Here is a 25,625-nt window from a genome sequence, read left to right on the forward strand (position 1 = left end):
TGTGGAGGAGGGGGAAAGGCTATAATCTAAAACACATACAAATGCCATAAGCATAAACACACCCTTATCTCTTAGCATCATCAAAACTGTGTGTGTGTAAACCTTATGTGTACTCTGCTGAAAATGGTTTTCTACTTGAAAAAAGATTCTGGAGACGAGAATGAATGGCTGACGAAAGGATAAATATAGGCCTGTATTAGAGATCCTAACCTAAAAATAAGACAAAATTAAGCCCTCTCATTGAATTCGAAGAAACCCAAAAGATTTTTAACTTCCCAAGACCTCTTATGCAGAAAAGACCCCTTCAGCTTCACAGTGATTCACTTAATCACATTAACATGAAAAACTGATTCAGGAAATGGTAGTATGTCTGCTATGTACTATCCTGAAGTACAGGGGTCAAAAATTATTTTTTTTAAAACCATGATAGAGGAATTCCACTTCAGGAAATGGAGTAGATATGCTTTTCCCTGCTTCTCCCATTAAGTACAACTAAAAGCCCTGGACATTACATGTAAAACAAACACAAGACTCTGGAAGGTGGAATGAAAAGGACTGACAACTGAGGGACATGGAGACTTGAGGAATGACATTATGGTAAGTTCACTGTTTTTTTTTTTTTCCTCATACATACTACACTCGTTGCTGAAGAAGCTACTAATCCAGAAACACTAACATGTGTAGACAAAACAAGCCCCAACAAAAGCCTACCCTCTCTAGCCAGAAGACAAGGAAAGAGGAAGCCTCGTAAAATGGAAGACTCTTAGACAATAATCACTCTACTCCAGCCAAACATCACAGAAAAAAAAAAAAAAGTGCTCCAACACCCACCCATGTCGGCAAAGCACAAGTAAAGAGTCAGACTTCTACTCTCACTAGGCTATAACAAGGTATCCCAGCCTTCCCACTCTAACAGGGTGGTGTCAGAGAACACAAGATATGGAGCCTGGACTTCCATCTCCACTGGGTGATAAGGCACCACTTCCTCCCTTCCCTCTGCTGGTGTGGTGTCAGAGGAGGCCTAGTAGACAATCAAGAATTTTGCCACATGCCAACAATTATGAACCTGCCTCCTCCACGTGATGTCATTGGAGGCTGCATGGCAAGCCCTGATGTGAGATTGCTACCTCTCCCAGCTAGGGAGGTATCAGTGAAACCCTAGTGAGGAGCTTGAATGCTCATCCTCACCCAGAAGTAATGAGGAACCCTTCCCTCAGGAGTCAATGAAGGCTGAGTGGGGAACCTGAACTTCCATACCCACCTAGCAGTGACAAGGCAGTACACTTCCCATCCTCTGCCATAGCAGTGTCAGAAAAATCCAGCTAAATGAGAAGGTGTGAATGAGATCCAGAACCTCATATCATAAGCTCAGAATGTCCAGATTTGAACTGAAAATCACTGATCATACCATGAACCAGGGAGATCTCAAATTGAATGAAGAAAGACCATCAATAGATTCTAACACAGAGATGATAGAGATATTAGAATTATCTGACGAAGATTTTAAAGCAGCCATCATTTGAAAAAAAAATATTTTAATGAGCAATTACAAACACCTTAAAGTGAATGAAAAAATTGAGTGTCCACAAAGAACTAGAAAGATTTAACAAATAACAGAAGATATAAAAAGAACCAAATAAAATTTTAGAACTGCAAATACTGAAAGAAAAACTGATATTAAAAAACAAAGAACTCGGTGGATGTAAAATATGATACCAAATATCTGAAACATGGAGTGGAGAGGAATAAAGAATGAGTTTAAAATTAAGTGACAATCAGCTTAATATAGACTGCTATATGCAGATGTTATGTACAAATTGATTGGTGACCAAAAATCAATAAACAGTAATATATATGCAAAAAAATAAAATAAAGAGTAAGGAATCCAAGTATATCACTAAAGAAAACCAGCAAACCAGGAAAGAGCAAAAGAGAAGAAAGGATCAGAGAAAAACTACAAAATAACCACAAAACAAGTAACAAAATGGCAATAAATACGTATCTATCAATAATTGGTTTGAATGTAAATGAAATAATCACTCCAATCAAAAGACATAGGGTGACAGAGTGAATTAAAAAAAAAAAAAAAAAGACCCATCTTTATACTGCCTACAGGAGACTCATTTCAGACCTAAAGACACCTGCAGATTGAAAGTGAGGGGATGGAGAAAGATTTATCATACAAATGAATATCAAAAGAAAGGCAAGTAGCAACACTTATATTGGACAAAATAGACTTTAAAACAAAGACTGTAAAAGAGACAAAGGATAGTGTATAAAAGGGACAGGGGAGCCTGGATGGCTCAGTCAGTTAAGTGGCCAACTTCAGCTCAGGTCGTGATCTCTCAGTTCATGGTTCAAGCCCCGCATTGGCCTCTGTGCTGACAGCCCAGAGCCTGGAGCCTGCTTCGAATTCTGTGTCTCCCTCTCTCTCTCTGCCCCTCCCTTGCTCATGTGCTGTCTCTCTCTCTCTCTCAAAATAAATAAATAAATAAATAAATAAATAAATAAATAAATAACATTAAAAAATTATAACAAAGGGGACAATCAAGATATAATAATTGTAAATATTTATGCACCCAACATGAAGCACCCACATACATAAAACAGTTAAGAACAAACATAAAGAAACTAATCAATAGTAATACAATAATAGTAGGGGACTTTAACACCCCACTTACATCAATGGACAGATCATCCAAATGGAGAATGAATAAGAAAACAGTGGCTTTGAATGACACACTAGACCAGATGGATTTAACAAGTATATTCAGAACATTCCATCCTAAAACAGCAGGATACACATTCTTTTCAAGTGCACATGGAATATTCTCCAGAACAGATCACATATTAGGCCACAAAACAAGCCTCAACAAATTCAAAAATATCGAAGTTACACTATACATCTTTTCTGACCATAATGCTATGAAACTAGAAGTCAACCATAAGAAAAAATATGGAAATATGACAAATCCATGCAGGGTAAATAACATGCTACTAAAAAATGAGTGGGTCAACCAAGAAATCAAAGAAGTAATCAAAAAGTACATGAAAACAAACGAAAATGAAAGTACAACAGCCCAAAACCTTTGGGATGTAGCAAAAGTGGTTCTAAAAGAAAAGTTTATAGCAATACAGGCCTATCTCAAGAAGCAAGAAAAATCTCAAATAAACAACCTAACCTTACACCTAAAAGAGATAGGAAAAAAAAAAAAAACCAACAAACAAAACTAAAACCAGAGGAAGGAAGGAAGGAAATAATAAATATTAGAGCAGAAATAAATCATATAGAAACTAAAAAACAACAGAACACACCAATGAAACCAGGAACTGGTTCCTTGAAAAAATCAACAAAATTGATAAACCTCTAGTCAGACTCACCAAGAAAAAAATAAAAGGACTCAAATAAAGGACTCAAAATCATAATGAAAAAAGGGAAATAACAACCAACACCACAGAAATACAAACAATCGTAAGAGAATATTATGAAAACTATATGCCAACAAATTAGACAACCTAGAAGAAATGGATAAATTCCTAGAAACATAACCTACCAAAACTGCAGCAGGAAGAAATAGAAAACTTGAACAGACCGATTAGCAACAAGTAAATTAGGGGCACCTGGGTGGCTCAGTCGGTTGAGCGACCGACCAACTTCAGCTCAGGTCATGATCTCACAGTTTGTGAGTTCGAGCCCCGCGTCGGGCTCTGTGCTGACAGCTCAGAGCCTGGAGCCTGCTTCGGATTCTGTGTCTCCCTCTCTGTCTGCCCCTCCCCCACTCATGCTCTGTCTTTCTCTGTCAGAAATAAATGAACATTAAAAAAAAAAAAAAAGTAAATTGAATCAGTAGTCCAAATACTCCCAACAAACAGAAGTCCAGTACAAGACAGCTTCAAGGGGAGTTCTACCAAAACCTTAAGGAAGAGTTAACACCTACTCTTCTCAAACTATTCCAAAAAAATAGAAGAAAAACTTCCAAATTCATTCTATGAAGCCAGTATTACCCTGATACCAAAAACATATAAAGACACTACAAAAAAAGAGAATTACAGGCCATCTCTGATGAACATAGATGCAAAACTCCTCAACAAAAATATAAGCAAACTGAATCCAACAATACATTAAAAAAAAATCATTCACCAAAATCAAGTGGGATTTATTCCCAGGATGTAAGTTTGGTTTAATATTCACAAATCAATCAATTTGATAACATCAATAAGAAAAAGGATAAAAAAATGATCATTTCAACAGATGCAGAAGAAGCATTTGACAGAGTACAACATCCATTTATGATAAAAGCTCTCAACAAAGTAGGTTTAGAAGGAACACACCTCAACATAATAATGTCCATATATGAAAGATCCACAGCTACCATTATCCTCAGTGGGGAAAAACTGATAGCCTTTCCCCTAAGATCAGGAACAAGACATGAATGTCCACTCTCACCACTTTTATTCAACATAGTCCTGGAAGTCATAGCCACACCAATTAAAAAACAAAAAGAAACAAAAGGCATCCAAATTGGTAAAGAAGAAGTGACAGTGTCACTATTTACAGATGTCATGATGTTTACAGAAAATCCTAAAGACTACAACAAAAAACTACTAGAAATGACAAATGAATTCAGTAAAGTCACAGGATACAAAATTAATGTGCAGAAATCTGTTACGTTTCTATACACTAACAATGAAACAGCAGAAAGAGAAACTAAGGAAAGAATTCAATTGACAATTGCACCAAAAATAATAAGATACCTAGGAAACACCTAACCAAAGACGTGAAAGACCTATATTCTGAGAACTATAAAGCAATGATGAAAGAAATTGAAGATGACACAAAGAAACAGAAACACATTTCATACTCATGGATTGGAAAGAACAAATATTGTTAAAATGTCTATACTACCCAAAGCAATCTACACATTTAATGTAATCCCTATCAAAATGCTAACAGCGTTTTTCACATGACTAGAACAAACAATCCTAAAATTTATATGGAGCCACAAAAGATCCCAAATAGCCAAAGCTATTTTGAAAAAGAAAAGCAAAGCTGGAGGTATCACAATTGCAAACTTCAAGTTATATTACAAAGCTGTAGTAATCAAAACAGTATGGTACTGGCCCCAAAATAGACTTAATGATCAACAGAACAGAATAGAAAACCCAAGATAATCACATACTTACATGGCCAATTAATCCATGAGGAAAATCCAGTGAAAAGAAGTAGGAAAGCAGGAAAGAATATCCAATGAGAAAAAGTCTCTTCAAGAACTGGATACATGCAAAAGAATGAAAATAAACCACTTTCTTACACCATACACCAAAATAAGCTCAAAATGGATTAAAGAGCTAAATGTGACACCCGAAACCATAAAATCCTAAAAGAGAGCACAGGCAGTAATCTCTCTGCCATTTGCCATCACAACATCTTTCTAGAATATGTCTCCTGAAGAAAGGGAAATAAAAGGAAAACTATTGGGACTACACACATAAAAAACTTCTGCACAGCGAAGGAAACAATCAATAAAACTAAGAGGCAACCTACTGAATGGGAGAAGTTATTTGCCAATGACTTATTCGATAATGGGTTAGTATCCAAAATATGTAAGCTACTGATACAACTCAACACCCAAAAAACAAATAATACAATTAAAAATGGGCAGAAGACACAAGCAGACATTTCTTCAAAGAAGGCATACAGATAGCCAAGAGACATATGTAAAGATGCTCAACATCACTGATCATCAGGGAAATGCAAATCAAAACTACAAGATATCACTTCACACCTGTCAGAGCAGCTAGAATCAAAAACACAAGGAACAACAAGTGTTGGTGAGGATGTCGACAAAGGGGAACCCTCTTGCACTATTTGTGGGAATGTAAACTGGTACAGCCTCTATGGAAAACAGTATGGAGGTTCCTAAAAAATTAAAAATAGAACTACTCTACAATCCAGGAATAGCACCACTGGGCATTTACCCAAAAAAATGCAAAACACTAATTCAAAAGGATACATGCACCCTGGTGTTTATTGCAGCATTATTTGTAATAGCCAAACTATGGAAGCAGCCCAAGTGTCCATCAACTGATGAATGCATAAAGAAGAAGAGGTATATCTATATACAATGGAATATGATTCAGCCATAAAAAAGAATGAAATCTTACCATTTGCAATGACATGGATGTAGCTAGAAAATATAAGGCTAAGTAAGATAAGTCAGTCATAAAAAGCCAATATCATATGATTTCACACATATATGGAATTTAAGAAACAAAACAAACAAGCAAGGAGAGAGAGAGAGAGAGAGAGAGAGAGAGAAACCAAGAAACAGACTCTTAACTATAGAGAAAAAACTGATGGTTACCTGAGGGGAAGTGGATGGGGAGATGGGTGAAATAAGTGATGGGAATTAAGGAGTGCACTTATCATGTTGTGCACTGGGTGATATATAGAATTGTTGAATCACTATATTGTACACCTAAAATTAATACAACCCTGTACGTTAGCCATACTGGAATTTAAAAAAAACTTAAAATTCAGTGGAGAGGCTCAATAACAGAATAAAGGAGACAGAGGAAAGAATCAGTAAAATGAGGATAGGAAAATAGAAATTACCCAACCTAGGGGCACCTGGGTGGCTCAGTCGGTTAAGCAGCTGACATCAGCTCAGGTCATGATCTCATGGTTCATGAGTTAGAGCCCCATGTAGGGCTCTGTGCAGACAGCTCAGACTCTGGAGTCTGCTTTGGATTCTGTTTCTCTCTCTCTCTCTCTCTCTCTCTCTCTCTGTCTCTCCCTCTCTCTCAAAAATAAACATTAAAAAAAAAAGAAAAAAAGAAATTACCCAATCTAAACAATACCAATGGGCTCTAATAAAGGTATGTGCCCTGGGTCCTGTCTCTCTCTCTCTCTCTGCCTGGATTCTGCCTCAACTTCCCCATGTGGCATTTCGAAGCATGCTATGTACTTCTTCCAGGACTTATGAATAATATACTCTCTATTTCAGTTTCTCTTGTGGTCTTTTGTTAAACTGTGAGCAGTTCATCATCCAGTACCCTTGCTCTACTTAGCAAATGTTAACAAAGTCATAACAGTCCTCCAGTCTTTCTCTTCCTTTTGGGGTTTTAATTGGGCATTTTATATGATTCTATTTTCTCTCCCTTCTTGGCATATCAGTTATGCTTCTTTTTTTCCTTTTTTACTGGTTGTCCTAGAGTTTTCAATATACATTTACAACTAATCCAAACCCACTTTCTTTCTTTTTTAATTTTGCTTAATGTTTATTTATATTTGAGAGAGAGAGAGAGAGAGAGAGAGAGAATATGTGAGCTGGGGAGGGGCAGGAGCAGAGAGAGACAGAGACAGAATCTGAAGCAGGCCCCAGGTTCTGAGCTGTCAGCGTAGAGCCCCATGCAGGGCTCAAACTCACCAGCCATGAGATCATGACCTAAGCCAAAGTTGGATGTTTAAAAACCTGAGCCACCCAGGTGCCCTGGCAAGTCCACTTTCAAATGGATACCACTATACCAGTACACAACTAGTGTGAGTACATTATAATAACAAAATAATCTTATTTTTTTCATCTCTGTATCATTGCTGTCCATCATTTTATTTATATATACAAGCAAATATAAGCATATATATATACATACACACATACTACATAAGCATACCTAATCAAATACATTGTTGCTATTATTATTGACCATTCACCAAGATAGACCACATTCTAGGCCACAAAACCACCTGAGAATTTAGATCAATAGAAATCATACAGAATTAGATTAGATTAGAAATCAATAACAGAAAGATAACTTAAAATCTCAAAATCACAGAAGTTAAACAACATACAGATGCATAATACATGGGTCAAATAAGAAATCTCAAGGGAAATTTTAAAATATTTTAAACTAAATGAAAATAAAAGCATAACTTACCAAATTTGTTGTATACAGTAAAAATAGTGCTTAGAGAGAGATTTGTAGCATTTAAATGTATACATTAGAAAAGAAGAAAGATCTAAAATCAAGCATCTTAGTTTCCCCTGAAGAAACTAAAACAAACAAACAAAGGCAAATTAAATCCAAAGTAAGCAGAAAAAAATAAATACTAAGAATTAGAGCAGAAATCAGTGAAAGCAAAAACAGGAAATCAATAGGGAAAAACAACCAAAGATCAATAAAATCAATAAGCCTCTAGCCAAGCTAACCAAGAAAATTAAAAAAAAAAAATCAGAAGACACAAATTACTAATCATCAGAAATTAAAAAGGGGCTATCACTATAGATCCCATCAAAATTAAAAGGATAAAAAGGAGTACTGTGAACAAATGCTATGCCCACAAATTTGATAACCTAGATGAAATGGTCCAATTCCTTGAAAGACACAATCTGTCAAAACTCACTCAAGAAGAAATAGATAATCAGAACAGGCCTATCTATTAAGGGTATTAAATCAATAATCAATAACCTTTTTGTTGTTTTTTTTTGTTTTTATTTTATTTTTATTTTTTTTTAACGTTTATTTATTTTTGAGACAGAGAGAGACAGAGCATGAACACGGGAGGGGCAGAGAGAGAGGAAGACACAGAATCTGAAACAGGCTCCAGGCTCTGAGCTGTCAGCACAGAGCCCGACGCAGGGCTCGAACTCACGGACCGTGAGATCATGACCTGAGCCGAAGTCGGACGCTTAACCGACCAAGCCACCCAGGCGCCCCTTTTTGTTTTTATTTTAGAGAGAGAGAGGATGAGTGGGGGGGAGGGGCAGAAGGAGAAAGAGAAAGAGAGAGACAGAGAGACAGAGAGACAGAGAGACAGAGAATGTTAAGCAGGCTCCATGTTCAGTGGAGAGCCTGATTTAGAACTCGATGCCACGACCCTGGGATCATGACCTGAGCCAAAATCAAGAGTTGGACACTCAACAACTGAGCCACCCAGGAGCCCAATAATTAATAACCTTCTAAACATATGAACAGCAAATATTTAAATGGGGGAATATATGTAGAGCAAATTATAAATGGGGGGAGGCAAAGACATGTTAAAGAAAATAAAGTGTCTACACTCCAGTTGAACATAAAATGAAGAAAAGAGTAAACTGAAAATTTTCAGACTACTAGTGTCTTCATTTTTTTTTTGAAGTGTATTTATATATAAATATTATTTATATATATTATATATTGAAATATATATATATTAATACCTAGAGCAACTACTAAAAATGCTATACAAAATGATACACTAAAAACACTAGATTACTTAAAATGGAATTCTAAAAAAAGGCCCAGTGCCCCTAGGAAGGTTAAAAAAAAGAGAGAGAGAGAACAAAAAGAAAACAAAAAATAAAATGACAAAGCCCTTATATACCAATAATTATATTAAATCTAAATGGTCTAAATAATGCCAAGGGAAAGAATTTGGCAAAATGAATTTAGAATCATGATTCAACAATATTCTGTCTACAAACTCTTCAAATATAATGACAGGCTAAAGGTCAAAGGATGGAAACAGATACCACACAGACTTTAGTATAAGGAAACAGTAGTGGCTATATTAATACCGGGCAAAGTAGACTTCAGAGCAAAGTAAATTACTGGAGGCAGAGAGAGATATTATATAATTATAAGAATCAGTCCACCAAGAAGACATAGCAATGTATATGCACCAAACAACAGGGCTGCAAAAGATATGAAACAAAAATTGATACGACTGAAAGGAAAAATGGACAAATCAACAATTATAGTTGGAGATTTTAACTCCTCTGTCTCAACAATTGATTGAGCAACTAATCAAAAAATTCAGCAGGAATGTATAGAACTCAATGACACCATCAACCAAGAGTACATTTATAGAACATCTATCCAACAACAGCAGAACACATGTTCTTTTCAAGTGCCCATGGAATATATACCAAGACAAACTATATCCTGGGCTATAAACAAACTTAACAAATTTTTTAAAACTGAAATCATAAGCAACATTTCCTTCCACTGCAATGGACAAATATCAGAAAGATAACAGGAAAATCTCTAAATACTAGGATAATCCATGGATCAAAAAGAAGTCTCAAGAAAAATTAAAAACTACATTGAAAGATAAATGTATAACATTAAATGCATATAGTATAAAAGAAAAAATCTCAAATCAATTATTGAAGCCCCACCTCAAGAACATAAAAAAGAAAAACAAAAGAAACCTAAATCAAGCACAAAAAGGAAATAATAAAAAGAAAACTAAAACTCCACGAAAATGAAAGAAAAAAATAGAGAAAATCAATGAAAGCACTGGTTCTTTGAACAGATCAATGAAACCTGCAGACCTCTAGTAAGACTAAAGAAATAAAAAAGAGATGACACAAATCACCAATATCAGGAATGAAACCAGGTATCACTATACACCCTGCAGACATCGAAAGGGAATACTATAACTCTAGAAATATAAATTTCAAATATAAACATCAAAAGGGAATACTATAGCTCTAGAAATATAAATTTGACTCTTAGATGAAATGTACTAATTCCTCAAGAAACACAAATCAGCACAACTCACCCAATATGGAATAATTTCAATCACTCTATAACTATTAAGGGAATTATTAATTCATAATTTAAAACTCCAAAAAGAAATCTCCAATCCCAGCTGGTTTGATGTAAATTCTGTATGATCTCTTTCAAAGAATGCAAGGGGAAGAAACCCTCCCCAATTCACATGATAAAACTAGTATTATCCTGATAACAAATAAGACAAAATGGAAAAAAAATGCAAATCAGTATCTTTTATGAATATAGATGCAAAAAATCCTTAAAACATTAGCAAATAGAATTCAGCAACATGCAAGAATTATAGTCCATAACCAAGTGGAGTTTATTCCAGAGATGCAAGTCTGAATGTTTGAAATTCAATTTAATCTTCCATACTAACAGTATACAAAAGAAAAAAATTACACGATCACATCAATTGATAAAAAGCAGTCAACAAAATTTAACACCTATTCACGATATAAAAAAAAACACTCAGAAGAGTAGAAATAGAGGCAAAACTCCTCACACTGTTAAAGAGTGTCTACAAAAATCCTACAGCTAACATTATACTTAATAGTCAAAGACTAAAGGCATTCCCCCTTAAGATCAGAAACAAGGCAAGGAAGTCACCTCTCACCACTCTTATTCAACATTGTGCTGGAAATTCTGTCCACCACTGAAAGACAAGAAAAGGAAATAAAAGGCATAGAGTTCAGAAAGGAAGAAATAGAACTTCCCTTTTTGCAGATGGCATGATTGTCTACATAGAAAATCCCAACGAATCTACAAAATGATGAGGAGGAGGAAGAGGAAGAGGAGGAGGAGGAGGAGGATCAGTGAGTTCAGCAAGGTTGCAAGACGTAAGATAAATGTGTAAAACTCAATTATATAACTATATACTAGTTGTGATTAAGGTCACTGAAACTTACAATACCATTTATAATTGCTCAAAAAAAAAGTGAAATGGTTTGGTATGAATCTAACAAAACATGTATAGCACATGTATGCCCAAAACTACAAAGCATTAAGGAAAGAAATCAAAGATCTAAATAAATGGTGAGACATACTGTGTCCATAAATTTTAAGACTCAGCATAGTATAGACATCACTTACTCAAAATTGATATAGAGGCTTAAGGCAACTCCTATTAAAATTCCAGCAAGATTTTCCATAGATGAAGACAAGACTATTCTAACATTTATATGGAAAGACAAAGAAAACAGAATAGCTAAAACACTTTAGAAAAAGAATGAAGTGGGAGGAATCAGTCTACTTAAGTTCAAGACTTTGTTAGCTATTAGTAATCAAGACTTTGTGGTATTGATGAAGAAATAGACACGTAGCTCAATGAAACAAAACAAAATTCAGAAATAAATCCACATAAATATAAAGGAGCAAAAGAAATTTCATGAAGGAAAGATAGCCTCTTCACCAAATGAGGCTGGAGCATTTGTACATACATAGGCAAAAAAAAAAAAAAAAAATCCTGACTTAAGTATCACACTTTATTCAAAAGTTGACTAAAACTGTAAAATATAAAACTATAAAACTTTTAGAAAAAAAATAGAAGAAAATCTCTGGGATCTTAGTATTTGCAAAGAGCTTTTAGATTTGCTACAAAAAGCATGATCCATAAAAGTCTAATTGGCAAATTAGACTACAAAATTAAAAACTTTTGCTTTATGAAAGATTCTTTTGCAAAGGATGAAAAGACCAGTTACAGGGCAAGAGAAAAATATTTGTGGACACATGTTCAACAAAGGACCAGTATTTAGATTATATAAATAACTCTCAGGGCACCTGGGTGGCTCAGTTGAGTGCCTGACTCTTGATTTCAGCTCAGGTCATGATCCCAGAGTCATGGGATCAAGTCCTGCATCAGGTGCCACATTGAATGTGGAGCCTGCTTAAAATTCTCTCTCCTTCCCTCTGACCCTTTCCCCCTCTCACACTCTCTCTCTCTAAAAAACAAAAACAACAACAAAACACACACACACACACACACACACACACACACACAAACACATCTCAAAATTCAGCAGTAAATAATCCAAGCAGTTAAACCAATTTGACAATGGACAAAAGATATGAACAGACATTTCACTAGAAAGAACGGCAAGTAAACACACTTTAAAAGACATTGAACATCATTAGCCACTAGGGAAATGCAAATTAAAACCACAATGAGATAAACCACTGCACAGCTATCAAAGTAGCTAAAATAAAAAATAGTGACAACACTAAATGCTGGTGAGGACCACTGACACATTGCATACATTCACATGTTGCTAGTAGGAATATAAGATGGCACAGCCATTGTGGAAAACAATATGACAGTTTCATCAGAAAACTAAAAATTGGTGCAGCCACTCTGGAAAACAGTGTGGAGGTTCCTCAAAAAATTAAAAATAGACCTACCCTATGACCCAGCAATAGCACTGCTAGGAATTTACCCAAGGGATACAGGAGTACTGATGCATAGGGGCACTTGTGCCCCAATGTTTATAGCAGCACTCTCAACAATAGCCAAATTATGGAAAGAGCCTAAATGTCCATCAACTGATGAGTGGATAAAGAAATTGTGGTTTATATACACAATGGAGTACTACGTGGCAATGAGAAGGAATGAAATATGGCTCTTTGTAGGAACATGGATGGAACTGGAGAGTGTTATGCTAAGTGAAATAAGCCATACAGAGAAAGACAGATACCATATGTTTTCACTCTTATGTGGATCCTGAGAACTTAACAGAAACCCATGGGGGAGGGGAAGGAAAAAAAAAAAAAGAGGTTAGAGTGGAAGAGAGCCAAAGCATAAGAGACTCTTAAAAACTGAGAGCAAACTGAGGGTGATGGGGGGTGGGAGGGAGGGGAGGGTGGGTGATGGGTATTGAGGAGGGCACCTTTTGGGATGAGCACTGGGTGTTGTATGGAAACCAATTTGACAATAAACTTCATATATTGAAAAAAAAAAAAAAAAGAAAACTAAATATGCATCTACCATATGACCTAACAATTGTACTCCTGGCCATTTGTTCCAGAGAAATCTAGATACCTTTCAAAAAGTGAATCATTAAACTGTGGTACATGGAATAATGCAACAATGAAAAGGGACAAACTATGGATCCAACAACCTGAATAAATCTCCAGAGACGTGTAGAATTATGTACTATATGTTTGTACTGTATGTATATAACCTTCTTAAAATAACAAATTGTAGAAATGGACAACAGATTAGTGGTTGCCAAGGCATAAGAGATGTGGAAACTGGAGAAAATAGGTGTAGCTATGAAAGGGCAACATGTGAGATCTCTGTGGTAATGGAGCTGTTCTGTATCTTGACTGTATCAATGTCAATATTCTGGCTGTGGTATTCTACAGTTTTGCAGGATATGACCATTGAGGCGAATTAAACAGAGTACACAGATTCTTCTTGTATTGCTTCCCACTGACGCACGTGAATCCACACTTGTCTCAAAAAGTTTAAAAATATGTATTTAAACCCTCAGATAAATTATACCATTAAATGTTGAAAAATAATTTTAAAAAAATTTAACATTTATTTGTTTTTGAGAGAAAGACAGAGCATGAGTTGGGGAGGGGCAGAGAGAGAGAAGGAGACACAGAATCTGAAGCAGGCTCCAGGCTCTGAGCAGAGCCCATTGCCAGGCTCTGACCCATGAACTGTGAGATCATGACAGGAGCTGAAGTCAGACCTTAACTGACTGAGGCACACAGGTGCCCCCCCAAAATTTTTTTTAAAAACCATGATACGTGGTTTCCTGGACAAAGGGATAACAAGGTTTTGTACTTGTTCTTTATACTAAGCATAACAAAAAGTATTATCGTTAAGAGAATTTTCAATCAAGAGTGGTAATACAGTTTAGCAGGAAATATTGTTGTACTTTTTGTAACTTCTCAAGGGTAGATGCCTCATATCTTCACGTTGTACTTTTATGACTAAAATACTAAATAATATAACAAGTTAACTAAGTGAAAAAGGAAGAATATGGGGATTGTTTGTCCGCTTGAATGCAGGCCAAAAGCTAAAGGAAACTGATATATTATGAATAACAGAAAAAACTCCGTTTCAGAAACTAAGTTTATTTTAGAAATTAATTTCAAGCCTGTTTGAAAACAATTGTCATTCTAATAAGAATTAAAATTCAAACTATTTTGGATGATAAATATTTAAAAGCATTTGGTCTGGAAACTAAATGGAACAGAGCAAAGAAATTAATGTTATCAAATCCACTGTGGTGGAGTGAAATGTCGGTTTTGCTGAGAGGATTTTGGTCCATACTGCTAATCTCCAGAAACACATTCTCATTCTGTAACTACCATCATAGTCATATAAACATGATATTTATTCCTGAAGAATGTGATTCTTATTTCATCTACATTTTTCCTTCTTAATAATTATCTTTAAAAGCTTTACTAAAAAATCCTTTGAGCACCCAATTCCTAAGGCATGAACATATGCAAACAAACCCCTATAAACATACCTAATCCCCTCTCCGTGATCCAGACTACATGAAATCCCATAGAAAGTCCCAATTCAAGTCTTCTCAGTGTAATTTACCCACGCTTTCATGTGTGAGGTTAACTTCTTCCCTCTGCCATTATTGGAAAGAAGCCACCTTTGTTCCCAAGGTACACCCTAAACATGGGTAGGCTTAGTAGGGAGCTTCAACCAGCAGGAAAAGTGAATTTTAGAAAGCATCTGTCATGTTTGAGGGGAAAATTAGAACTTAAGTGAGTTTCCTTTCACTTTAATGGCTTAGTTGTTGTATTCGTTTGCTAGGGCTACTGTAACAAAGTACCACAAACCAAGTGGTTTAAACAACAGAAATTGATGATCTCGCAGTTCTAGAGGCTGGAAATTCTAAGATCAAAGTGTCATGGGGTTGGTTCCTTCTGAGAGCCATGAGGAAGAATCAGTTCCATGCTTCTCTAGCTTCTGGAGGTTTGCTGGTAATTTTTAGTGTACGTTGCCTTATAGAATTATCACCCCAGTCTCTCTGCCTTTGTCTTCACCTGGCACTCTCCCTGTGCGCCCATCCAAATTTCCCTTTTTTATAAGAACACCAATCATTTTGGATTAGGGTGCACCCTAATGACTTTATTTTAACTTGACTACCTCTGTAAATAAGGTCACATTCTGAAGTACTGAGGATTAAGACCAACATACGAATTTGGGGGCACCTGGGTGACTCAGTCGGTTAAGCGTGGGATTCTTGATTTCAGCTCAAGTCATGATCTCACAGTTCATTTCATGAGTTCGAGCTCTGCATTGGGCTCCATGCTGGCAGTGCGGAACCTGCTTGGGATTCTCTCTCTCTCTCTCTCTCTCTCTCTCTCTCTCTCTCTCCCTTCTGTCCCTCCCTCACTTGTGCTCTCTAACTCTCAAAGTAAATAAATAAACTTAAAAAAAAAAAAGACCAAAATATGAATTTTGAAAGAATACAAATCAACTCAGTCCAGTAGTGTTTGATTTTAAATGACTTTAGAAGGAAAAAGGCCACCCAAATCTTCAAAGTGACCCTCCCTCCCCTCTACCATATCTGAATGACTCCCCTTTCAAAGCCTTATTAGGCCACTGCCATATAGTCCCCTATTGTTACCATCTCTCACCAACTTGGTTCATGTTGAGTTTCTTGTCATTTCTTTCCTTAGTTTGCCCCATTTCTATCTATTGCCCTAAAATTCAGTTTCTTCCTCAGCAGTACCTTTGGTCTCATGGCCAGAACTCACACAATAAATGGAAGGCAGTAATGTGGCTTACATGCCTTCAATTACCACATGAAAGTAAGGTGGATCTATGTGCAAATGAAGGCACAGTCAGCATCACACAATGGTGGAGGGTTAATAGCCATCCTCTTTCACATGAAAGCTTTTAAATCAACAGTGTCACCTGACCCAAGAGCATCCTCATACTTTCCACCTACATATAAATTGCAAACCAATTTATTTTCCCCTGTTTTTAATTTAAATTTTAGTTAGTTAACATACAGTGAAATATTGGTTTCAGGACTAGAATTTAGTAATCATCACGTATTTACCACACCCAGTGCTCATCACAACAAGTGCCCTCCTTAGTACCCATCATCCATCTAGTCCATCTCCCACCCACCTCCCTCCAACAACCACAGTTTGTTCTCTATCATTAAGAGTCTCTTGTGGTTTGATACAAACCAATTTAAAGTAAAAGATTATTGGAGTAAATATTCAAGTACCTTTCAGCATGCCTATATTTAAAGTAATTATGAATGGTTATATGTGGGAAACCGTATTATTTTTATCTGTAAAAATGTTGCATTTTATCCTGAAATCCAGCAGAAAGTTGTAAGTTTTGATATGCTGAAAAAATATAAAATCATTAACTAAAAAGAAATATTTTAGTGCCAGTGCATAATCTTGTGCAGTTAGGAGATGAAAAGGAAATGAGTGTGCTGTGAACTACCTTCTGCTATTAAGCTAATCCATAATAGGGGCCCTTTGTATACAACATACAATTTTGATACATCTAGAGAAGAAAATACTGGCCTTTTAGATATGATAATTTTATAAATGGGACATAGGGGAGGCTTGAGAATCCCAGTATCTATGGGTGTTTATATTAACCACTTCAGTACTTTTCAGTATATATAAAACCACAACAATAGAAGTTGTCGGTTCCCTCTCATTTCTGTAGTGCTTCTCCATGTGGTACAGGCACGTTGCACTGTGTTCTCCTTCCATGGAGCACATTTCTGTAGAATGAATCCAGGCCAAACTAAACATCATAGAATCAGTCCTTTAATGTTGGAAGGGATTTAAAAAATTTATTGAATTCAACCCCTAGTTCACACATGACTCACAAATACTTCATGCTCTCCAAAAGGGTCATCTAATGTGTGTTTTCCAGTCTCTGTGGTGGGGGTTGCCATACCTCACCCTAAAGTCCCTTTCATTTTTAGACAGTTGTGAAAAAAACAGTAATATCTACTATTTACATGCTATAATCTTTCACCCATTTGAAGACTCATTTAGTTATTCATTGATTCAGCAAATATTTACTGAGAATCTACTATGTCACCAGTCACTATACAATGTACTGCTATTATAATCTTCATGGGTGGCTTAGCCATTTAGGAAGAGCTTTTCACAAACATCAAACCATTTAATCTTTACAAAAACCCTGTCAAGTGGACTATTATTATCATTATAAATTTGTTATTTTTAAATTTTTTAATGTTTATTTTTGAGAGAGACAGAGTGCAAGCAGGGGAGGGGCAGAGAGAGAGGGAGAGACAGAATCCAAAGCAGGCTCCAGGCTCTGAACTGTCAGCACAGAGCTTGAAGTGAACAGTCACACAACTCATGAACTGTGAGATAATGACCTGAGCCAGTCAGACACTTAACCGACTGAGCCACCCAGGCACCCCATAAATTTATTATTTATACTAGAGGTGAGAAAATGTAAGTTCTCGCAGTTCTAGAGGCTGGAAATTCTAAGATCAAAGTGCCATGGGGTTGGTTCCTTCTGAGAGCCATGAGGAAGAATCAGTTCCATGCTTCTCTAGCTTCTGGTGGTTTGCTGGTAATTTTTAGTGTACATTGCCTTATAGAATTATCACCCCAGTCTCTCTTAACTTAGTCTCTGACTTAACTTAGTCACATGACCAGTAGAAGAATCGAGAATCAAACTTACCGTCTAATTCCAGATAGCACTCTTTCCACTGTATGAGCTAACACAAACAAATCTGTTACTCTTTCCACATAACAACCTTGATATACTTGGACACCACAGACTCCTGTTATAATTCCCTTCTTCATATTAGAGACCTCTAGATCCTTCAACTTTTCTTCATACAGTTTGGAGTAAGCCCCTTGACATACCCACAACCACACATGATAGCCCAGATATGATATGACCTGAGAAGAGAAGGGATAAAAGCATTTGTCTCCTTTGAAACAGACACATTTTACTTGAAAGGGAATTTTTTCATACTTTTATTGAGATATAATTAACATATAGCATTATATTAGTTTCAGATGTACAACATAATGATATTCATATATATTGTGAAATGATCACCACAGTAAGTATAGTTAACATCCATTACCAAGCATAGTTACAAGTTTTGTTCTTGTTATGAGAAGTTCTAAGATCCAATCTCTTATCAACTTTCAAATATACAGTACAATACTGTTAGCTATAGTCACCATGCTGTACATTACATCCCCATGACTTATTTTTTTATAACTAGAAGTTTGTACCTTTTGACAACCTTCATCTATTTTGCTGACCTCCCACCCCCAAACTTCTTTATTATTTTTTTAAGTTTATTTATTTATTTTGAGAGAGACAGAGACCACATGAGAGAGACAGAGACAGCAGGGGAGGGGCAGAGATAGAGGGAAAAAGAGAGAATCCCAAGCAAGCTCTGCACTGTCAAAGCAGAGCCCAACATGGGGCTCGAACTCATGAAACAGCGAGATCATGACCTGAGCCCAAACCGAGAATCCGACGCTTAACCGACTGAGCCACCCAGGTGCCCCTCATTGACCCCCAACTTCTGATAACCACCAGTCTGTTCTCTGTATCTATGAGCTCAGTTGTCTTTCTCTGACTTATTTCATTTAACATAATGACTTCAAGTTCCATTCGTCTTTTTGCAAATGACAAGATTTCTTTTTTATGGATGAATAATATTCTTCTGTGTGTGTGAATGTGTGTTTGTGTGTGTGTGTGTGTGTGTGTGTGTGTGTGTGTGTAAGACATTTTCTTTTTTCATTCATCCCATCAGTGAACACTTAGGTTGCTTCCATGAGACAGACACATTATTGTCTATAATCAGATTAGTATTTAGGGAGGCCACCAGAAAATACTGTTTATTTACAATGAGCTAATATGAGCTATCAGAAACTTATCTTTCCTTTCCCTTTTCTGCCCCTTCCTAATTCTGACTTTTATATCACTGAATTTTGAGACCTAATCACAAGACTTTAATGTATGGCAACTACAATTAGCACAGTTACTGAGGCAGCATCCCTCACAGAGTAGAGGCCAAAAACATAGTGTCTATTAAAGTTGTTTATATTTTTATTTTATTTCACTTTTGTATTTTTTTCATTTAGTTACATTTTTTCTATTTACCAAGCATACACTTCCAGATTCAAGTATTAATACTACTGTTAAATAATAGTAATTCAGACCTATGCAAATAATTCACATAAATTGTTTAATTTAACCCTACTAAGATCCTGTGAAACAACTGATAGAAAAGGAAACTTAGGTTTTAAGAAGTTAGATAAAATTGCACAAATTCACACATGAAAATGCTGGAGCTGGAATTCCAAACAAGATATATCTGACTTCAATCCAATACCGTATCTCTGCAATAATCACCTTTTTACTCTGAATAACTGAAAGTATCATTCTTGTTTTCTTAGCACTTTATAACTACTAGAATGCTTTTCACATGGTGGACTGAGGAATAGAGGTTGTTGGTTTTTCTTTTAATTTGGAGTTGTGTTTCATTCTGGCTTTTAGCCTAGTACTAGATTATTATTATAGATCTATTTTTTTGTTAATTTCTGATTATGTGAACTGTTTTTCTATTTCTTATATTTGTCACTAGTCAAACTCATTTCTTTTCCCTAAAACTGTTCATCTAATTATATTTCATATCTCATTAAAATATCATTATCTCAAGTTAGAAACTGTGCAGTCATTCCTAATTTTGCCTCCCTCTTGTCCCAACACAGAATTTTTCATCAAGTCTATAGAGTTTACTTCCTAAATGTTCCTTAAGTTCTTTCTTCAGGCCCTCATAGTATTCTCCATATCCTATTACACTGGTCCCTTAATTAATTCACCTTCCATTAGTTTCCCTGGCTGCATTCACTCCCTGTAGTGTTGCCAGATTTACTTTCTAACCACATGGCTAAATATTTTTCAACTTTTTACAAGCTGACTCCAATCAGTATTTCCTGCTATCTGTATCTCTACTCCCAGTTCCCGGGTGCCCACATCTATGCTGTAAGAAACTTATCATTGTCAAATAGCCCATGTACTTTCACAACCTTGTTCTTATGGATGCCCTTTCCTCAGTTTGAAACGTACTTCTTGTCCTGGCAAAGAGCCAGCTCCTATATCCACCAATGCACATCCATATCCCTTCAAATAGAATTCATTGCTCTAAAAAAAAAAAAGAATTCACTGTTCTGACATTTTTGCTAATAGAACTTTTTGTACATAATTCTGACATACACAGTTATGCTCTATTGCAATCATTTCTTCATTAATTCTCTCCTCCATGAATATGAGTTCCTCATAAGCAAATATCTTGATATTTTTGCTTATCACCCTGTTATAGTGCCAAGTGTATAGTAAATGTTCAATAAATATTTGCATGAAAGAACAAATGTGCTCCCTTTGAAATCTGAGCTGACTAAAAATTTTCTTGTAATTTAAATTGGTCTGTTTGGCTACCTCCACATTTCTCTCTCATTGGTATTATTTGCTTTTATACTGTTAGAATTTTAATTTTAAGATCTCCTATACTTCTCAAGCTGTCTTCTCGCTTAGAGTTGCACTGGCATCTTCATTCTGAACTTCTTGAATCTACACTAAATCATGGCTGACAGATTTTTGCGTATAAGATTTAAAGGTCCTCAGAAACTAGTTGATAATAATTTCCTTTGATGTGAATTATGACTGATAGCCATGTGCTAGGTGAGAATCTGCCCTCTCATTGACACCTTGAGTCCCTGTGATCATCGGACATCCCAAAATTCTTTGCATGCTCATTTGGTCTGATGTCCATATCCCTGTAAAGCCAAGTCAGCATTGGCATATAGATATATAAGAAAATGTTATCCGCCCATTTTGCAAATGGGAAAATTAGACCCAGAATGACCAAGTAGACTATCTGATATAGTTAAGCAAGGAGATTCTGTACCAAAAAGGAAGTCTAATAAGGCCTTTGCTCCAAAAACTGGCTCATTTCCTTCCTTACATGCTTACATATTTCTTTGTGTTTTATTTCCCTAAGGGCTTTATAGAAATTTCTATCATTTGCAATCTGTTCTTCTTAGTTATATGAATCTATTTTCTCTTCAACCAGCATTTTTCTTTCCTTGACGTAAAAAAGAAAATAAAGAACCAGCTTCACTAAAAACATGTTGCAGCTCTCCTACACTTCAGAAAGTATAGAAGCTAAAATTGACTTACTTTACTGCATAGTGTGTCATTCATCTAATGGTATAATCTAAGAGAATAACCTGTGATTTGAAAAATGTGAGGACTCACATAAGACTGAACTAACCTAGATCTGATGTGAGTACAAGTCATGGAATTTTTTGGCTTGGAGTGTCCTTGGAAATTATCCAGGCCAACCTTTTCTTCACCAAAGGTTAGTTAAACTGAAGCTCAGAAAGGCCAAGTGACTTTTCGAGAGTCACAGATTAGGGTTATAAAGCCACAAGGATTACAAGCCATGAGCAGAATTCAACACTGACTCTCTTTATCCAGTGCCCTTTCTACCTCATCTGTTTCAAGTATGGAGACCACACCTTGTAATCATCTTGCCTGGAGACTCTCAAGGTAATTTGTAAGAGATAAGAAAGCCTTCTGATATGCTCCATACCAGGCAACACTTTGAATATGGAAAAACAAATCAGTTTCTGAATGTCTTCTCTATTATCAGAAAAGAAGATTATTGAGGGTCCACCATATTCTAAATGATAGGAATAGTGGACAATGTGGCCTTAGTCTGCTTTATAATCCTTAAAACCCAGATAGGAAGACAGATACTAAATAAATCATTATAATCAAGTAAGATATATGTGTGTGTGTGTGTGTGTGTGTGTGTGTGTGTGTGTGTGTGTGTATACACATATAATTTGCAAAGAGATTAATGGGCTGCAATGGGAATATGTTACTGAGAAACCCAACCTGGTCTGGATTATCCAGGAAAATGTTCCTGATGCACTGATGTTGAACCTGAAATCCAGAGGAAACTTAAGGATTTTCCAATGGGAGTATTCCATCACATGGCCTAACATTAGGAAGTTTAAGGGAACAGAGTACACTGCACTGCTGTGTTCAAATAACTGAAAGATGTACCACACAACTGAGGCAAATGGAGTGATAGAAGACGTAATTAGAGATGCAAGTGAAACCAGATCACTCAGAAGTGTGCAGGCCACATTAAGGGCTTGGGAATCCATTTAGGTTTTTCCAGCAAGGGAAAAACATAACCAGATTTACATTTTTAAAAGATCATTTTGGTATCATTAGGAGAACGAGTTGAAAGGACAACATGTAGACAGACCAGGTAGGAGGTAAACACATAGGCATGTTAGACATGCACATGGTATATACTCTAGACCTCCAGTTTAATTTAACAGTACTCTGTTTCAATCAGACATTTTATGTTTCTTCTTTGTCCTTTCTAATGAAAGGCAACCCAGTTAGTCAACCCTGCTTTTAATAAATACACTTTAAAAAGCAAAAAAGACAATAGCCACCTAATGGATATTTTAAAACAATTATGTTTCTGTATCATTGTAGAAAGTTTGTGCGTTAGGATTGTAATTTTAAATTGCATTTGGGTTAACTGCAAACATTCTAATTGTAGAGAGCTTTGATTTAAATGACACATTTTCAGTGCAAAAACATGAGTGAGTCATCAACTCAACTATTGAAGTAATGGTAAAGTCCCATCCATTACATTTGTTTTGATTGTGCTCTGTGTTAATTTTGTATTTATGATTTTGGTGTAAGTTGGATAATATAAATGTATGAAATACATAGAATAATTCACTGACTTCATGACAGTCCAAAAATATTCTGTCAAATGATTTTGACGATTGATGCAACGATCAGACATCAAAAACAACAACGTGTTTTTGGAGAAATTTGCCTGAAGTAATTTTAAGTTTTCAAAAAGAATTGTTTTCATAAAAGTAAATTATATTATTTTTCTAAGGAAACCAATGGACAATTTACATCACCTAGTGTAATATAAGTCCTAAGCATAACATATAAATGAATGCAACCATTTATTATTCTTTTTGACAATTTGAATTATCTTTTGGGTATCACCCTAAATGATAAATCAAGTGACTTAAAAGTAAAACTCAAAATTGGAAAACTAGAGTTTAAGTGCTTTTATCTTAAGGAGATGATATGCGCATGTATCTTGAGTAGTAAGTGTTCTAGCTTTGAGCTAACTTTATGACAACGGGCTCTTCAGTGAGTGATTTTAGGCTAATATGTTATGCAGGTGCTGGGAGTCAAGGTTAAGTATGAATTATTACATCTACAGACTTTCATGAGAGCCCAATGCAGCATATATGTAAACTGTTTTATTCTATAGGTCTTTAGCAGAATAAAATAGTGACAAATAGTGTAACATATTCAACCGTCACTGAATAATTACAAGTTTTCTTTGGAGAAAGACTTATAGTTTAGAATTATTGTTTTGTATATCATTACTTTATCTTATTCCTTGGGGTGTGGCATTTTTTAAGAAAATGTATTTTCTCAAAATTTTGTTTTGATTTAAAAGAAATTGTTCTTGCTAAGACAATGTGTAATATTCATTTTTCTCCCAAGTTGGCCAGAGGCATATAAATGCTAGAATCTCTGGCTTTGAGGGGTGTGGATTTGTTTTTCCATTCTTCCTCTTGCTAATGGTAGAGTTTTTCACCATTTATTTCTTTTTGAAATCCCTGATTTTTCTGACCATTAAAGATAATGGGTGATGATATTCCCCATTTCTATACCCAGTACATAGGACTGAGTGGTACAGCAAACTCCTGCATGTCTGCTTCATGTTCCTAAAACAGGGGAATCTGAAATGGAAACAGAAGGAGGCTTTTACGTTCAATCATGTCCATCTCCGCTGATTCTGTTCCAACATGGATCTGTATGTGCCATTTAATTTTAAATACCTCACTATTTCCCTAACTACACAAAACCTGGGAAAAAACAACAAATCTCATTCTCTCTGCTTATTTCTTCTAGGTTGGACGAATTGAAGACTTCCTATACCAATTAGAGGATAATTTCTTAAAAACTAAAAAACTGAGAACCGCTAGAAGGCAAAAAACAAAACTGAAGCGGCTTCAAACTGTGCAGCAAAGCTAGTCACTGGGGAGCAGGTGCTACTAGCCATCAAGATGTCCCAGAGAAAGGGGCAATGGCCTCCAACCAACCTGACTGTGACAATCCAGTAACAAAGGCCTATCACCAAAGAAGTGAGGTTGGACTCCCCTTGGCTCTTCTTTACAAAGGTGTTCTATACTTCATTAATCTTGACTGGCAGCAGTAAATGTTCTCAACAAGTTTGACTTGACTCTTGTTCAAATTCGACTTATGTAAACAGCTTATAAAATAACCATTGCTGCCTCTTTCACCTGCTTTGTTCTTTCAAAATCTACTAAGGTTTACTAGTTCTACCCAAGTATGTTTGTAGTATTCGTTCATAGTCATGTGTATGATCGAGAATTATTCACATACCTTATATAGATACGGACAAACAATATGCATGCAAATTTACAAATTATAAAACTGATAATATACTTTCTCAATCCTTATGGAGATAAGTCAGATGTGGTATGGCTGATATTATCAGTTGAATTATCTCATTAAAATCTCTATTCTCTCCTCTGGATTCTTTACATTCCCTCCCCTTAAATATGTGACTCCTGACTCAAATGTGTGATGAACACACATATGTGACAAGGTAGTGAGTCAATAGCCATCACTTAAGACCTCTGCTGACACCAAAAAGGGGGTTTAAAGACAGGGTAGTAAGAAAGAACTCAGATACAAAGTAAAATAAAAAGGAAAACATATTTTTTTTTTAAATAATGGGAAAAACTGACTAGGATCGTAGAGTACATTGATAATAAACAACATGAAAAGGGAAAAAGAATAACAACATACCTAGAGCTGAATTTTTTGTTATACAATGAGATTGTAAAAGCATCAATGAATAACTTAATCTCAAGTGCATGTTAGATTTGTGTAGTCGTAGTTATGCAAGGTGTAAATATTTTTAAATTTTGAAGTAAACTGGGACTTTGGTTTTCCTGTGGACTATCTTACC

At 35.8% G+C, this 25,625-nt stretch overlaps 1 protein-coding gene across 1 annotated transcript in view; it reads left to right on the forward strand.

The window, feature by feature from the left end:
• Positions 1 to 24,927, forward strand: part of SPATA16 (spermatogenesis associated 16) — a 234,452-nt gene extending 209,525 nt beyond the window's left edge. The window contains exon 10 of the mRNA XM_049629197.1: positions 24,539 to 24,927. Coding sequence (XP_049485154.1) covers positions 24,539 to 24,661 — 123 coding nt within the window. The 3' untranslated portion in view covers positions 24,662 to 24,927. The remainder of the gene's footprint in view (positions 1 to 24,538) is intronic.
• Positions 24,928 to 25,625: the final 698 nt, after the last annotated feature.

This window comes from Panthera uncia, chromosome C2 (genome assembly GCF_023721935.1).
Source record: "Panthera uncia isolate 11264 chromosome C2, Puncia_PCG_1.0, whole genome shotgun sequence".
Taxonomy (NCBI): Eukaryota; Metazoa; Chordata; class Mammalia; order Carnivora; family Felidae; genus Panthera; species Panthera uncia.